The following is a 15,840-nucleotide window of genomic DNA, read 5'->3' on the forward strand; positions in this document are numbered from 1 at the left end:
AAATGTTTTCATTTCTAAAGAACAATACTTAGTTTAAATTATTTGTGCATTTATTTTATAATATTTAAATTTTTCCAAATAATAGTCTTGATTATAAATTTAATAATATATTAAAATATAATAAAAATACACCTTAATATTTCATTAGTAAATTAATATACAACAATTTGCTAACTGATAGTCCAATAAATTAATAGGTACTTATAGTGTATACCATTGATTGTACTGTATATTTAATAATTTAATGAATACCTACACCTACGTATAATATTATGTACGTGTAAATGGAAAATTCTCGATCGATCCAGGTAGTTCAGATGATACGTAAGAATCTAAGTCACGCTCATATATGACTAACTACTACGCACTCAGAAAACTAAAATAAAATAGCAGCAGCGAGCAAAAAGATAAGTAAAAAAAAAAAGCCAATATTTCACTGCACACATTATAATTACTGCACGATGCAATGACGATACGGCCAAAAAACAGTGTTTATAAAAATATATATTTAGGTACAGTCCGTGCTTTCTTACTTGGATATAATAACAAAATAGTATATATTATATAATAATATATACGTAAGTTATTTGACGGATATATTAGTCATTTTACCTTGGTGATCGGACCGGCAGTAGAACCAGACCGCTGTTGTGGCGCGTTGTGTTTCGGTTTGAATGCAGACATGCTCTGTGACACGCCATCGGCCAGTATGAACTGCTCGCGGAGTTCGATGTTTGTGCGTCCTTTGGCTGTGAGTGCGTAAAGGAAATGAAAAGGTGTGATGAGAAGGATAAAATTGTTAAAAAAAAAAAACAAAAACAAAACAAAAACAAACGAAATAAACAAACACATCACAATATTAAAATAGTGAAAAAAAAACAAACAAAATAAAAACGTTAATGTGTTAAAATAATAATAATTAAAATCAAATTTAATTTAATATAAATAAAAAAATAAAAAAACATTATTAGTACAACTAAAGTATAATATATTATTTTAAATATATACTATATAGTATATAGTATATTATATAGTTATATGAAGCCAAACCGGATTAGTGTCCTCACGCCAGGTTAGACATTCAGCGCGTATAATAATATATTATACGTAATATGTATAATAAACTTACTATTAGCATGCTTGTGAGCGGTATATATTAAAATAATGATATAGACTGCAGGATACGTGCATAGGCGAAACTATCGAATTCGTGGCCGTTATATATTTGTTTACGCGTATTGATATATTATATATATATATAAATGTACCTTATTATATTTTTGCATTTAGTAATAATATATATATTTCATCAGTTGTAAAATTTGTATTTTGTGCACGCCGATCGAAATTTCTATACATACATATATATATATATATATATAATATATATATAGACATATAGTACAGCAAATAGTTTCGCTTATGAGAGCAAGAGTGCAAGGATTTCAGGACTTATAGGAGGCGGCTGCGAACTCGCTACATATGCATACGTGCGATACGCAAGCGCGAAATACGTGTTACAAAAACTATATTGCACGTATAATAACATCATATTTAGTGTAGCAAACTATGTAAATCGATGCTATATCTGCAATTTCTACGAAAAACGTATTCTAATTTCTAAATGCGTTACGCGAGTGCTTGATTAAGTTTTTAAAATAATATAAAACTGACATCGACCATGTAATAATATACCTTTTTGATAGTTGTAGAAGGCTTACGGTACGCGGCGCAGTGTACCGTCGAGAAATACAAAACAACAAAACGCAAAAATAAGAAAAACCATAAAAAAACCACGTGCATCGAAAAAAAGGGTTCAAAAATATGTAACGACATAGCGATCATACAATTCAATTGGACTAGGCTGTAAGGACACCACGGTTCGTGTTCTTCAGGCACGAATGGGTTGGGCATCGGCAACATTTCGACTGGACTCAACCAAAAAAAGAAATCAAAATCAAAACGGAAAAGAAAGAATAATATTGAAAAACAAAACAAAACAAAAATTGTGAATATAGGAAACGGTGGATAAGGACAAAATCAAAATTGAACAAATAAAATATGAGAAACAACAGTGTCATAATATTATGTAAATTACGTACTTTGGAAACTAAAATCATATTCAATGTTAATGTAATATATATAATAGTATATTATATATGTATAATGTACACATGCGTTTGAGTTAGTATGCATAGAATATACACTTGTTTAAGTTCTTTTTACTTTCTCAAGAGTTTGTTTTTAATAATTATTAATATAATATGTATTTATATATTGATGTTATTTAATATATTCTTTTCTGTTTGTTAACCGCGTGTATGGTATGTATATTATGTTTACCCTTGTACTAACGAGGCACCGGTTAAGAGATACTAAAATAACAGTAAAATTAACTTATTAATTAGTTATTATTAATATACATATAACATATATCATTTATTTATCCAAAATTTACCCGACCATCGGTTAAAGATTAATCGAATTACTATTATATATATATATATTTATTTATTTATATGTATTTAAAATGTTTGTCGATAATATTGTTAACGCATTACTCACCTCTGCACGGATCGTTCTTAACCAAAAATTCGTCGAGTGCGACCCAACCGCCGCCGACACGTACCATGACGGTCGACCTCAATATGCGGACTAGGCGTAGTTTCTGACTATCACCGAACTATATGTGGAAAATCAAAACGAAAAACGTCAATCATCGCAGCACAAATCTGATAGTTATTATAATTGCACAATAATAATGACAGTATAAACCCTAAAATCTCCCAATACGTATATTATACACCCCGTACCCGGTATTTTCCTTCTCCGACTTGGAACACCCTGAACTTCTGCCGACAAGTACACAGCATTACCAGCCTCTTAACCTCGTCGTGTATCTTCTCGGACTCGGTGTCGGGTTTCTTTTCCTCCCAGTCGGGTCGCAACGCGGCTATGAATTCTTTCCAGTCGATCAGACCAAGTTTATCATGATCAAACATGTCAGCCACGGCGTTCATTTCCAATTTACTGGTGTCAAATTCTGTTAAAAAAAAAATCATATATATAAGACAATATATAGCTAGGAAAAATTAATTTAGCACATTATAATAATCTCGCCCTCCAGATTCAAAGCCTCGCGAGCTCCTCCCATGATCCAAAAGTCAAAACTTATTGAAAAATCAAGCCATAGTATTGAAATTTTAGCCCGCTAACAGTATCTAAAATACATACTGTATACATTATCGATTTTTAACTTACTAGTTTTCATGATTCCGTCGATGAAGTCATCTCTCGGAATGAGACCATCATTGTTCTTGTCCATTTTCCTAAATAAGTCAGTGAGCCGGGATTTCTTGTGGTTCATGAACTTCAGGAACTTTAAACGGAAATCAAACGCAATTAAAACACAAAATCAGGGCATACAATTGTTTTTTTTATTTATTTTAATATTTACGTACTCGTTTCCTCCACAGATCCCAAGAGAAGTTTCTTACTTTCTCGACTTCTCTCAAATAGTTCAGATGTTCCTGCAGACGACGCTGACGTTCCCATGCCATCAGCCACACGGTGTGCCATTTGTCCCAAAGCTGTCGGCAGCGCGAATTGCGTAACAGCGGCTCTTCCACTTTGCTACAAGAAAATTTAAAATCAAAAATATTATATCAAAACGAAAATTAATCTACACAAAAAACACGACACAAACATTCAACTAGGCATTCTACATGTTACAAAGAGTACAGAACAGAAGAGTAAAATGTGGTACATTATAATACGTATTTAATATATCTTATATTATTAATATATAACATATTTTATGTAAAAGTCTAGATATTTTCTAGCTTACCTTCCTTTAGCTGGGAATCGAGGTCCAATATGTGGCAAATGATCCATGGACTTATCTCGTATGATTTGACTACCCCGACTAAAAATACAAAAAAAAAAAACATTAACTATTGATGCAATTATCGAAGTCAAGAAAATCACATCAATAAAATAAAATACATAAATATAATGCACATAGATTTGTCAGTGAAATTTAAAATTTAAATTTATAACCTTGTTTTGTATTAATGTGTTCTTATTTTTCAACCAATCCAAATGGTAAAAGTAAAATTAAAAATTATCAATACCAATAATGTTAATAAAAGTTTTTATTAAAAATATTTTTACTAAACAACATAAACCTCAATATTTTCTGTTATCTTTAGCAAATGTGAAATAACAAGTAAATTTAATAAATATAATTACAATTTACAATGGATAATACTTAAAAATGTATATACATTTTGATCATTGTGAAATATGCTATTATGAATAAATAATTCCATGAAGTCTAAAAATTGTAACCAGTGATGGTAAAAATTAAATTAAAATAATAGTAAGCAATTAAATAGATGCCTATGAGAGAAAGTTGATAAAGATAAAAGTAAAACTATATTTAAGATACTAGAAAAACACGCATAAAATCATTCATCAATAATAATAAAAAAAAAGATAAATTTAAAATATGTCAATAACAATAACATATTTAATTTACTCTGCTTTGTTTCTGGGTATTCAAAAAAAAAATAAAAATTCTGATATAACTGATGATTGACACAGATAAATTGAAAATAAGATGTATTGAACTGCTTAGATTGTTCTTATATTGTTTTTATGGTAAAAGAGTGATCTTAATATATGTCAGTGAGCGTTAAGAGAATCGCGTTTTTTCCTTTAAGTGATAGGTTGGTATTTGTCTTCTATGTCTCTATTAATATTAATATTTATAATTTTTAATAATTTTACTGTCATTATTTATTTTTTTTGCTCACAGAAGAATTTAAAACTGAACACCTAACAGTGGTACACAACATGCAATAATGTGATTAATCCGATCACTAAATTCAAAAATATAGTAACATAAACATTTAACCACCCACTATATAAGTATCAATAAAATTACAAAAATATGTATATGCACTGTGAATTTTATACCAACCTTTGTCTGCGTTGATCACTTAGATCATGTGAACTGCCAGCCAAGTCCTCTCGGCTGAAAATGTGCAAAAGTGCAATCTTATAAATATTAAGCGTGCAATATTGTGTCAATATTTATATTAAGCAAACATAAAATGAAAAAATTTCTATAACACAATAAGCTCTAAGTATACAAACATGCGACTGAAAATAAACCATAAATAAGGTTTAAATATGGTTGGTTTTTGTTTATTTTAAATTAAAATAGCCAATAATTATTAAATGTATTAAAAATGTACATTATCAAATTCATATATAGCAAACCTGATAGCAGAAATTTTCTTAGCTGATGGTTTTCTACCCACTGGAGCAGTAGGTTGTTTAACTTTGCACACTGTGTCAACTTCAGTTTGTCGTTTAGAGGTGCTTTCCATGAATTCGCGATGTTCTTCAATCAGTTTTTCAACCACTTCTACACTGTCGGGTAGAGGTTCAGATTCAAGATCCAACAATCTGTTTTCTAATCTAGTCAACCAGGAGAATAATTCTTCTAGCAATGAGTCCAAGTCCTGAAGAGACTGTAGGTGTTCGACTAGCCTTTGCTCACGCTACAATTACAAATTATTAATTAACAACAGTAAAAACAGTTATTAGCTAGACTAGTTTTGATAAGAATGTTATTTTACCTGTTTAGCCCAAGTCCAAACTTCTTCCCACCTAGACTGAATTATGGTTATCCAATGCTTGATTACGCCAACTGCGTCTGGATGAGCCTTTTCTAAAATTCTTTGTGCTAAAGTAACAGTAGAATCTTTTTCATGTTCTTTATCAGACATTTCTTCAATGAACTTCCTATGCTCGTTCAACTGGTTTCTTGTTTCTTGTTCGTTATCTGGTAATGGTCCAATAAACCTTAATTTCATCTCTGCGTCAGATAACCATTCTAACAGTAAATGTACAGATTTATGTAACTGTTCCGCCTAAACAAATTATAAACAACAATTTGAGTTGATTAACAATCTATAATTTTTTTTATCATTAAATATATTTTAATTTAATGTTTCTAATATGTATTTTTATTACTTGTCTTAAAGCATCTTCAAGTCGTTCGGTTCGTTTTTCGCACAATTGGCTAGTGCGATTCCACAGGCCTTCTAAATCATCCAATTGATTTTGAATCACAGCACGGTCAGCATTATTGGCCTTGGACATTAGATCTTTACCAGTCTGTCGTACAGTTTTCATTTGATCGTAACGCTTAGATAATGTTTCTTCAAATGTCTAATGAAAAATATTCACATAAATAATATACACTTAATTGTATCCATAGCATTACAATTTTAATAAAATTAAACATAAATTAAATTATTTACCTTATGCTGTTCAACTAAAGCCATTACTGTATCCAAATCTCCGTGCACTGGCCCATCATCTGTTAGTCTTTTCTCAGTTTTACGTAACCATTCCAAAAGAGCTTCCATAGCATCTTTAAACTGTCCACAGTATAACAAAGCTTCTTCCAACTTTCTCTGTCTGTCCACAGATTTAGTGCATACCAAATTCCACTTTTCTTTTAATTCATTGATCATTTTGTTCAAGGGCTGTTCATCACTCTTAGGAGCTTTTTCTTTTAATGCTTTGCCCATTCTCATAGTAGAGTCATATGTTGCTTGCTTTCCACTTAAGGCTCGTTGTACATCTCTGTGTTTGGCCAAACGTTGTTTAATACGCTCTGGATCATTACCAACACTAGCATCTTGGGTTAACTCATCCAGGTTCTTCTCTGCAGTGGCTAACCAATCCATTAGGCTTGACCATGCTTCGTTGAACTCGCGGGCTTCTTTATAACCATGATCAAGTGCACGAGTTCTTTCAGCACTTTTTGACACAACACGTTCAAAACGATGTTGTACACTAAAAATACAAACAATAATTTAAACAAAAATTATTTGAACGAATAACATTTATATTAAATAACATTAATTTTACCTGATTAATAAGTTTTTGATGAGTATGACATCTTGTTTCTGTGAAAAGTACTTCAGATGAGTTCCTTTCTTGTCCAAATGAAGCATTATCTCCCGATGGGAGCTTACATCTTTTTGGAAAGTCTTATGGTCTTCAATTTGTGTTAAAATGGTGGCCAGAATACGAGAAACCGGTTTCAAGTTAGATAATGTTTTTTCAGCATCAGTAAGCCAATCAACAAATGCCTAATAATTATAATATAAAAAAATAATTATAAAACAATATTATATTATATATATTATTAAATATATATATTTATCAAGCATAGGTACCTGTAAAGCATTATGGAACTCGGTAGCTTCTTTAAGTGCAATTTCCAATTTGATTTTTTTATCATTAGCTCTGGCGGTCACACTATCCCATCGCTGTTTTAGGGTCTTCAAGTTTTGCTGCAGATTTCCAGAATTTGGTGATTTTTTCAAATATTCTTGTCCTTGAGCTAAAACTGTTTCCACTTTTGGTCTATTAGATTCTAGTTCATCATATACTTCCATGAAACGTTCTAATTGTTCACTAGCTGTTTCAGGTAAGCCACCAACTGGTTTTGATGTCGCTATTACACCATCAACTTCACCTAGCCATGATAGCAGGTCCTGTATTTCTACGGCAAACCTTTGGGCTTCTTGCAACGCGTCTTCCAATTCTAATTGCCGATCTGCCGCTTTTTGTAATAAATCTCTCCAGCTTTTGTTCAGAACATTAAGTTTATCTTGAGTGGAGTTAGCTTCAGCTGATCCTTTTCCATTTTCAATCAGTTGTCGACCAGCATCGTTCAAAGTGTCAACACTCGACTGATGGGCATGAATGTCATTCACCAATACTTTGAGCTTAGCAAGTTCAACTTCTAATAACTGGGAATCACCAGCAACAGGTTTCAAATCTTTGTCTAATGTTTTATTAGTGCCATCAATCCAAGCAAGAAGTTCTGCCAATGCATGATGGAATTGGCCTAATTGTAAAAGACTGTTTTCTAATTGACGCTGTCGTTCTACAATACCCTTCAATAGATTTTCCCATCTACGGTTAACTTCAGTTAATGGTTGTTTGAGAGCAGCTGCCTGTTCAACTGTAGTTCTTTCTGTAAGTTCTTGGGCTTGCCTATTATGTACAACAAATAAAATATTAGAATACGCAATATATTATTTTAAACTAAAATTGAAGTGGTTTCATCCAAATTAATTTCTAACTATTACCTAGTAACACTTCTATAAAATAATTAAATCCATTGTAAGCCGTAGAAAAACATACAAAAGTAATTATACACAATAAATATTTAACGATCAAGTACTAATGAATAATAATCATTATGTATAACTGTAATTACCTGTTCAAAGCTTCTACTTTAACCATTTGAGGATCAATATCAGATTTAAAGTTCTTAAGTTCACCAATTTGATTTTTAACAACTTTGATGTCAGTTCCCAATGGACCTAAATTGGCAAATCTGCGTTCTGCTCCATCCAAAAATTTGAGCAAATCCTAAAAATAATTTATATTCATTACAATTCATATTAAAAATTGTATTAATTATTCATACTTGTAAGGTTTCATGGAATTCCATAGATTTTTCCATAGCTTGTATCAAATTTTCTTCACGTTTAGCAAACAATGCAGTTACAGTTTCCCAAGCATTATCTAAGTCTTCAATATGTTTCTTAACTTCGGGCTTATCAGGATCTCCACAAACTTTCATTAATTGTTTTCCACTTGCACGACACTGGTCTACTTCAGGTTTGGTCTGATCAATTTCTGCTTTTATTTCTTTTAAAGCAGCTTTTTGTTGTTTCAATATAGCTGGTTCTACGGCTGGTGCATCTTGCGAGTGTAATGAATCTTGTAAATTTTTTAGTGTACCCATCACATTCTGTAATTCTTCCCAGAATCTCTCAGCTAGTATGAGGGCTTCTTCAAGACTGCGCCCACGATCATTAGTTGCTTCTTGGACTTCATTCCACAAACTGTTCAATCGATCCAATTTACGTTTTATGTCTTTGACTGCAGGATCCGAGGAATTCGGAGCCTTATTAATAACATCATTAGCTGCTCTTTTCACTGCTTGGAATGCATCAGCACGCTTATGTAAATCTTCAACAACAGCGTCATTTTCATCTTGTTGGTCACGAATTTTTGGAGGATGGGCAGATATAGGTTCAGCACCAGATACTTGTTCGGCAGTATTTTGCAATGCTCTCAACATGCCTTCCAATTTATCACTAAATTGACTGGTTTCTTGTAATGCTTTTTCCAGAGCTTGTTGCCTTTGCCTAAGTTCAGATCTTAGTGCTGCATACCTGGAATTGTCACTGTCCATAATGTATTGGATTTTCATTCCCTCGTCTTCGTTACATAGTCTGATTAAAGCTTCACCAGTTTTATTAAGTTTATCCACAAGTGGTTTATGTTCGGCAATAGACTGTACAAACATTTCATTTTTATCTTGTTGCTGGGCAATAAGTTCTGGTCTCAACGCAGGCATAGCTAACATTGATACTTGTCTCTCCATATCATCTAACCAACCAGATAAATCAAAGTGTGATTCTTGGAAATGTTGAGCAAGAGGTAGAGCTTGTTCAAGTATACTCAAACGTTCAGCACTTAATGATGATACATGTTCCATAACTTCACGAAGGTCTTCCATTTTTTCACGCATGAGACTTGTGTCATTGCTTTGTGTAACTTCTCGTAAAACTTTCTTAGCCATAGACAATACATCCCTACCACGTCCTTTTTGACTAGATATGTCATCGTTGAGTGCCTTGTGTTCTTTAAGTTGTACACGAATAATATCCACTTCACTACTTGGAGGTTCTGCGTCTCTTAATTGGTTATCTACTTCACGGAACCAATCTAACAGGTCATCCATATCACCAATGACTTCAAGTGATCGTTGTTTAGACAAATGAATACGTTCTGCTTTTCTTTGAATTTGTTCAGCAATAGCATCAAATCTTCGATTATCTCTTGTAACAAGGCCTTCAATTGTTGAAGCACCTTCACCAGGAGACATTTGACACAATTGTGGCCCTATTTGATTAATGTTTTCTAAAACTGGACGGAATTCTGAAAAACAAAAATAGTTTATTATTATTTAAATGTATTAATTTTGTTTTGAAAAAAAAAGTATTATGTACTGCAATATTTCTATATACCTTGAATATCAAGTTCTAAATTATGTATGTCTTCTTCTTTGGGTTCTGCGGTTTGTAATTGTGATTCAGCTGATAACATCCAATCACCCAAACGTTTATGAGCATTATGGAATTGCTGTACAAGTGGCAACATGCTTTCGGCATTCTTTAATAAATCAGTGCCAGCAGTGACCAAGTCATTGAAACGCCTTTGCAATACGTCTAACTTATCTTTTAATTGAATGGCTTCATCACTGGTTATGTGTTTCATAAGCTCCATGCCTGCATCCACGGTTCCATCAACATCTGATTGGTGATTCGATATTTCTTCACATAGATCTGCAATATCCTCCATTTGTTCCACTAGTTTGTCTGTATGCACAGGTAATACTTTGTATTTGCCTAAACGTTTCTCCATGCCTTCCATCCATGCTTGCAAATCTTGATAAGTTAATACCAGATGTCTTAAACCAGCACGAGAGTCTTGTAACAATTGTCCCACTTTATCTGAGGTATTTACAAGTGTAGCATAACGATCAGCTGTTTCTTGGATACGATCCGCTACGCCAGATGCTTCATCTTCACCAACTAAAGCCATTAATGTACTAGCTACTTCAGTAAGATCATGGAATTCAGGATTTTTAGATAAAATTTCATTGTGTAATTTCTAAAACATAAATAAATATGGATATGTTAAAGTGGGAAAATTGTAAAAAATTAAGTTATTATAATTATAAATCATAATTTCTCAATAACATAAAAGTATAAATTAATTATTTGATACAAAAATAATAGAGCATAAACATTAAACAACATAGGTAATTTAAACCAACAAATTATGTATAAAATACATATAATAATATAGAATACTAAATTTTTATTTAATAGGAATAATAATAAAATTAATTTTAAATTTTACTTACACTATGTTCTTTAATCCTCTGTTGTATTTTTTCTTCATCTGTAGGAATAAGTTCCATGTCCTTAATTTTTTTCTCGCTTTTATCCAACCATTCCAAGAGAGGTGTAATTTTTTCTAAGAACTCTTTAGCCACAACCATAGCTTTTTGCAAATCATCCATGCGTTTTGTAGCACCTCGATCCAAATTATCAAAACGTTGAGATAATTCTTTCAATTGTATTTCAATTTCCTTACGTTCTCTAGGATCTACATTAGCTGCAACTTCATTACCCATATCAAATATTGATGACAAAGAATTTTGACGGTCAGCTAACATTTTCTTTAAGAACTGAAAAATTTTTATTTAAGTTTCATATATTATTAATCTAATAACAATTAAAAAATATATAATTATTTACCTTTTGTTCTTGTAATTGTGCTTTTACGACCTTGTAATCAGCTGAAGGTGGTTTTTGATTAGATACTAATTCTTCTGTATCAGCTAACCACTTAGCAAATCCATCCAAAGCATCTTGGAACTTGCCAGATTGTAAAAGCCCATAGTCTAGACGCCTGTCCCTCTCGTTTAATTTTTCTTTGAGTGCATTCCACTTGTCATTCATTTTTTCCAAATCTTTTTCCAAAATACCAGTGTTTACACCCCTGGCAGCAGATTGTATTAATCTTTGACCTACACCATTGACTTCATTGACAGACAAAATTAGTGGCTCAATGGTGTTCTTTCTGAAAGAACCAAACTCTTGTTGTTGGAATTTAATTGCCTCCACTTCAGATCCAATTGGTTTCAAACTCTTAAATTCATCAGTTGCATGTTCTATGTCTTGAACAACATTATCGTGCTTATTTTTAAAAGCTTGTAGTCTGTCTAAAATATTTTCAAGATCAGTTTGTCTGTTTGATGCTCGTTCATCAAGTTTGTTTAATAAACGTGTCAGTGATTCAGCTTGATCACGCATTGAAGTAGAGTCTTCCAAACGTTGGCCTAGTTCAAGCATTACTGTAACATCATCTCCAGCCCTTGCAATTTTCTTGATAAATTTGTCTACTTCATCTAATTGTCCAGTAACAGTTTTAATATCTCGACCAGGTGGCTTCAACGAGTCAAATTCAGCTTCTAAGTCATTCAAGTTTTTACCCAGAGCTTTGACTTTATCTGCGTATTGTGCCAATGCAGTCGAAGCTGAAAGTAATTGTGAACACCTATCGTCCAATTTACCTTCTAAATCATCTAATCTATCCATAAGATTGTCAACATCATCTTGTAATTTTAATGAGTCACCAACACCCATTTGAACAGCTTCTGAAGCCAAGTCACCAGCTGTTTGCCTTAGACTTACCAATGGATTTCTTAATTTTTTAGCATCTTCCCGCAATGCTTTGATTCTCTCCAACAGCTTTGGATCACGTGCCGCACCTCCAACCGAATCGTGAGAAGTGAGTTTATCTTCACAACGCTGTAATGCGTGTTCAGAATCTCTAAGGTTGTCGGAAAAGTCAGATAACTTTCTTGAAATGTCTTCTAACCATTGTGTTTTTTCCATCAATTCATTGTTCAATCTATCCCATCGAGTTTTGATGGTTGATAGTTCTTGTTTTACAAGTTCTTTATCCACATCGCAAGAAGAAAGGAATGTTTCTCCTAGGTTTTTAACATTTTCAAACTCACCAGAGTGTTTCCAAACTTCATTTCTAAAAGCAGACAATTCTCTCAATTGTTTATCCACATCTTTTTTACTAAAGCTGTTTGGCCGAATAAGTTCTAATTTATTTTCGGCTTGAGCCAACCATGGTGTAAAGGACTCTTGGGCTCTATAATATTTTCTACAATGCTCCATGCATGTTTGCAGTCTGTTATGGCGGTCTACAGCTTCTTTACGCAGTTTGTCCCAATTCTGTTGTATTTTGTCTAAATCGCGTTGCAAATTACGAGATTCGTTACGTTGTCCAGTTCGTGATAACATATCACGACCCTTATTCAAAAGCATAATTACTTCATGTTCTTTGTGTAATACTTCTTTGTATATTGGCTCATACTGAGAAACTTGTTGTTGTAATATATCTTTATCAGCAGATATTAATAGACGTTCTGTGAGACTGCCTAATTGATCAGACAGCCAACCAAGTGTCAAAGCACAGGTAGCTTCAAACTGTCTACCGTCCTTCAATGATCCTTCAATTTCAGCTTTTTTATTGTCCAATTTCTTTTGCAAGTTGTTATATTGACGATTAATGGCAGCTAATTTTGCTTGAATATCTGCTTTACAAGCCGGGTCATCTAATACATTACACAAATGATTGCCAGCATCTTCTAAATCAGCTAATAATGGTCTTTGGCCTTCTAATTGTCTTTCCAAGTTTTGTATTTTTCTAAGCCTCTCTTCTGGTTCTTTATCATATGAAATATCATCTAATTGATCAGAAATATTTTGCAATGCTTCAGTCAAACGAGCAAGACCTGCATCAAATTCTCGGGTGGAATCAGCTGCTGCGCCAAGATTGGATGCTCTATCTTCCAATTTTCCAAGTAAATCTGACCATTTTTGTAAAATTGCTGTTAATTTATTAGAAAATCGTTGAGCGTCCGGTGAGTTGGGGTCTGGTAGTCTATTGAGTATGCTTTCACCAACAGATGTTAAATGAGTAAGTTGAGGTTGCTGAGTTCTAAACTCTTCTCTCAACACTTGAATTTGCTGAACTTGACTTTGTACTATTCTAGAATCTGATGATATTGGACCCAAGACATTTAACATACGCTCTTTGGATCCTAACCAGTTCGAAAGGTTGTCATGTGAGTCATGGAAATCTTTCAAGTCTTCAAGAAGTTGAATGCGATTCTTACAAATATCATTTAAGTTCTTCCAACGGCTTGTAACATTTTGAATGTCATCATGTAATCTATCAGCTCCAAGAGAAGTTGGTTTCTTTTTTAATAGATCATTTACGCCAGATTTAGTACTATCTAACAAAGATTGTTTTTCATACATTTCTTCAAGTACAGCTCTAACTTGTTTTGCTGCTTTATCAGACTCTTCTTTAGTCAGAGGAATACTCTCTTTTGGTAATGATTTCTGTGTTCTATCTAAAAATTGGTTTAATATTTTCATATTTTCAACCAACTTTCTTACGTCATCTCTAATAGTATCTAATTCATTTTGTCTGTCTGATATTTTCACACCTAATAAGTTATATCTATTATTGACTTCATTCAATTCCTGCTGCACAGGGCTGTCATCTAAACCATCTTCAATTCTGTTGTAGGTGAAACTTACAACAGAACTTCTAGGAGAATCCCTAGAAGTTTTTCTTAATGAGTCCAACGAATAGCGTTTAGTAGGAGACACTGAACTACGTCTTCTCATAGAATTGGTAAGGCTAGAATCATAAAATGTAGCTCCTAGGTCATTAAGTCTGTCAATAGTAATGCTGTAATCACGATGGTCCTTAGAAATTGGTTTCAGTTCATCGATTTGATTTTTAATAATATTCATATCTACAGCCACACTTTCTAATTGGTTAACTCTTTTCTCAGTGTTATTTAACCAAATTAATACTTGATCTCTCAATTTTTCGTATGCTTGAAGTTGTTCTATTTTAGCTTTCGATAATCTCTGCTTTTCTTCTAATAATTGGTTCAAATTTTTCCATTGGTTTTCCAATCCTTTTACACGATCACGTACAGGAGGAGTGTCGGTTACATCCTTATTGTTAATGAGAGTTTTTCCGTCACGTATTGTTTGGTCTAATGCTTGTCGTTGAGAGTCTCTTTGAGCAATTAAATCATCCAACTTGCTTTCAGGCATATCGTTGAAATTATCTAATGCATTTGCCAGCCATTGTTCAAGCATTGCTGCTTGACTATTAAATGATGACAATATTTGGTTGATGTCATTTAATAATTCACCTCGTTTAGCAGTTCTATCCAAAAGCTTTTCAAAACGAGTCGTAACATCTTTTAACTTAACCTCGATTTTTTTGGCAAGTCTAGGATTGCTTGAGTTGATCATTAACTCTTGTGTAGAATGTGCGACGCTGTCAACGCTTGCTCTATGTGTATCAATATCTGACTGCAACAATCTGTACTCTCGGATTTGTTCAGAAAGACGATCTGTATGTAAACTTACTGGTCTCGTTATATTCCTATAAAAAAATTTATTTCATTAGGACAAGTTAATAATTTTACCAATAAATGTTAGTCATTAATGATAACTTGGATAATCACTGAAAATATTTTTAATGCAACAACAATCATTGTTGTTAAAAAAAATTTGAATTAAAAGTAATATAATTGAGGAAATAAGGAACTATTATAATAGGTAATAGGTAACTAAAGAACTGCATGTTACAAATGGGTTATTAATTGAAATTAAATATTGATAAGGTGAGTTATAAGTTATAACTTATAATTTAAGAGGACGCTACCCATCCGTTTGTTGTCTCCATCTTATAAACGTACAACATACCAAACTGTTGATTACTTGTTTCAATAGTGTGCTTGTTAGTTTTAATGTTAGAGTGAATTAACCTATTATCAAACATTTAGGTTTTTAGGTAGAACATCGTCTATGTTTAAGCGTCGGCGATTTTTTCAATATTTTAATGTTTATACAACTTATGAGTAGGAAAATATCACAAATTAAAAATACTCATATATCACTTGAATATTAAAATATTAAATAAAAGCCGATGCTAAAGCACAGATAAAAGTTTAATAATAGGTAAATTCCCTCCAATATCAAAACTCACAGCACACTATTCAAACTAGTGAATGAAATTTGTTTGTGCGTAAGACGAAGACAACAA

General features: G+C 32.6%; 1 protein-coding gene across 23 annotated transcripts in view; it reads right to left on the reverse strand.

Annotated features, from left to right (window-relative positions):
• Nucleotides 1–15,840, reverse strand: part of LOC132948024 (dystonin) — a 75,939-nt gene that overhangs the window by 7,597 nt on the left and 52,502 nt on the right. For 16 of the 23 annotated variants that reach the window (XM_061018269.1, XM_061018278.1, XM_061018276.1 and 13 more), the window contains 19 exons: nt 11,439–15,177; nt 11,042–11,368; nt 10,140–10,785; nt 8,528–10,050; nt 8,315–8,469; nt 7,263–8,088; nt 6,952–7,175; nt 6,336–6,876; nt 6,046–6,243; nt 5,649–5,942; nt 5,287–5,570; nt 4,985–5,038; nt 3,848–3,925; nt 3,462–3,633; nt 3,262–3,379; nt 2,814–3,043; nt 2,566–2,683; nt 1,848–1,928; nt 613–749 (listed from right to left, as the gene is read on the reverse strand). In XM_061018269.1, coding sequence (XP_060874252.1) covers nt 613–749; nt 1,848–1,928; nt 2,566–2,683; nt 2,814–3,043; nt 3,262–3,379; nt 3,462–3,633; nt 3,848–3,925; nt 4,985–5,038; nt 5,287–5,570; nt 5,649–5,942; nt 6,046–6,243; nt 6,336–6,876; nt 6,952–7,175; nt 7,263–8,088; nt 8,315–8,469; nt 8,528–10,050; nt 10,140–10,785; nt 11,042–11,368; nt 11,439–15,177 — 9,745 coding nt within the window. The remainder of the gene's footprint in view (nt 1–612; nt 750–1,847; nt 1,929–2,565; nt 2,684–2,813; nt 3,044–3,261; nt 3,380–3,461; nt 3,634–3,847; nt 3,926–4,984; nt 5,039–5,286; nt 5,571–5,648; nt 5,943–6,045; nt 6,244–6,335; nt 6,877–6,951; nt 7,176–7,262; nt 8,089–8,314; nt 8,470–8,527; nt 10,051–10,139; nt 10,786–11,041; nt 11,369–11,438; nt 15,178–15,840) is intronic. The other 7 variants (XM_061018287.1, XM_061018274.1, XM_061018286.1 and 4 more) reach the window with 4 other exon arrangements.

The sequence above is a fragment of the Metopolophium dirhodum genome, chromosome 7 (assembly GCF_019925205.1).
Source record: "Metopolophium dirhodum isolate CAU chromosome 7, ASM1992520v1, whole genome shotgun sequence".
In the NCBI taxonomy this organism is placed as follows: Eukaryota; Metazoa; Arthropoda; class Insecta; order Hemiptera; family Aphididae; genus Metopolophium; species Metopolophium dirhodum.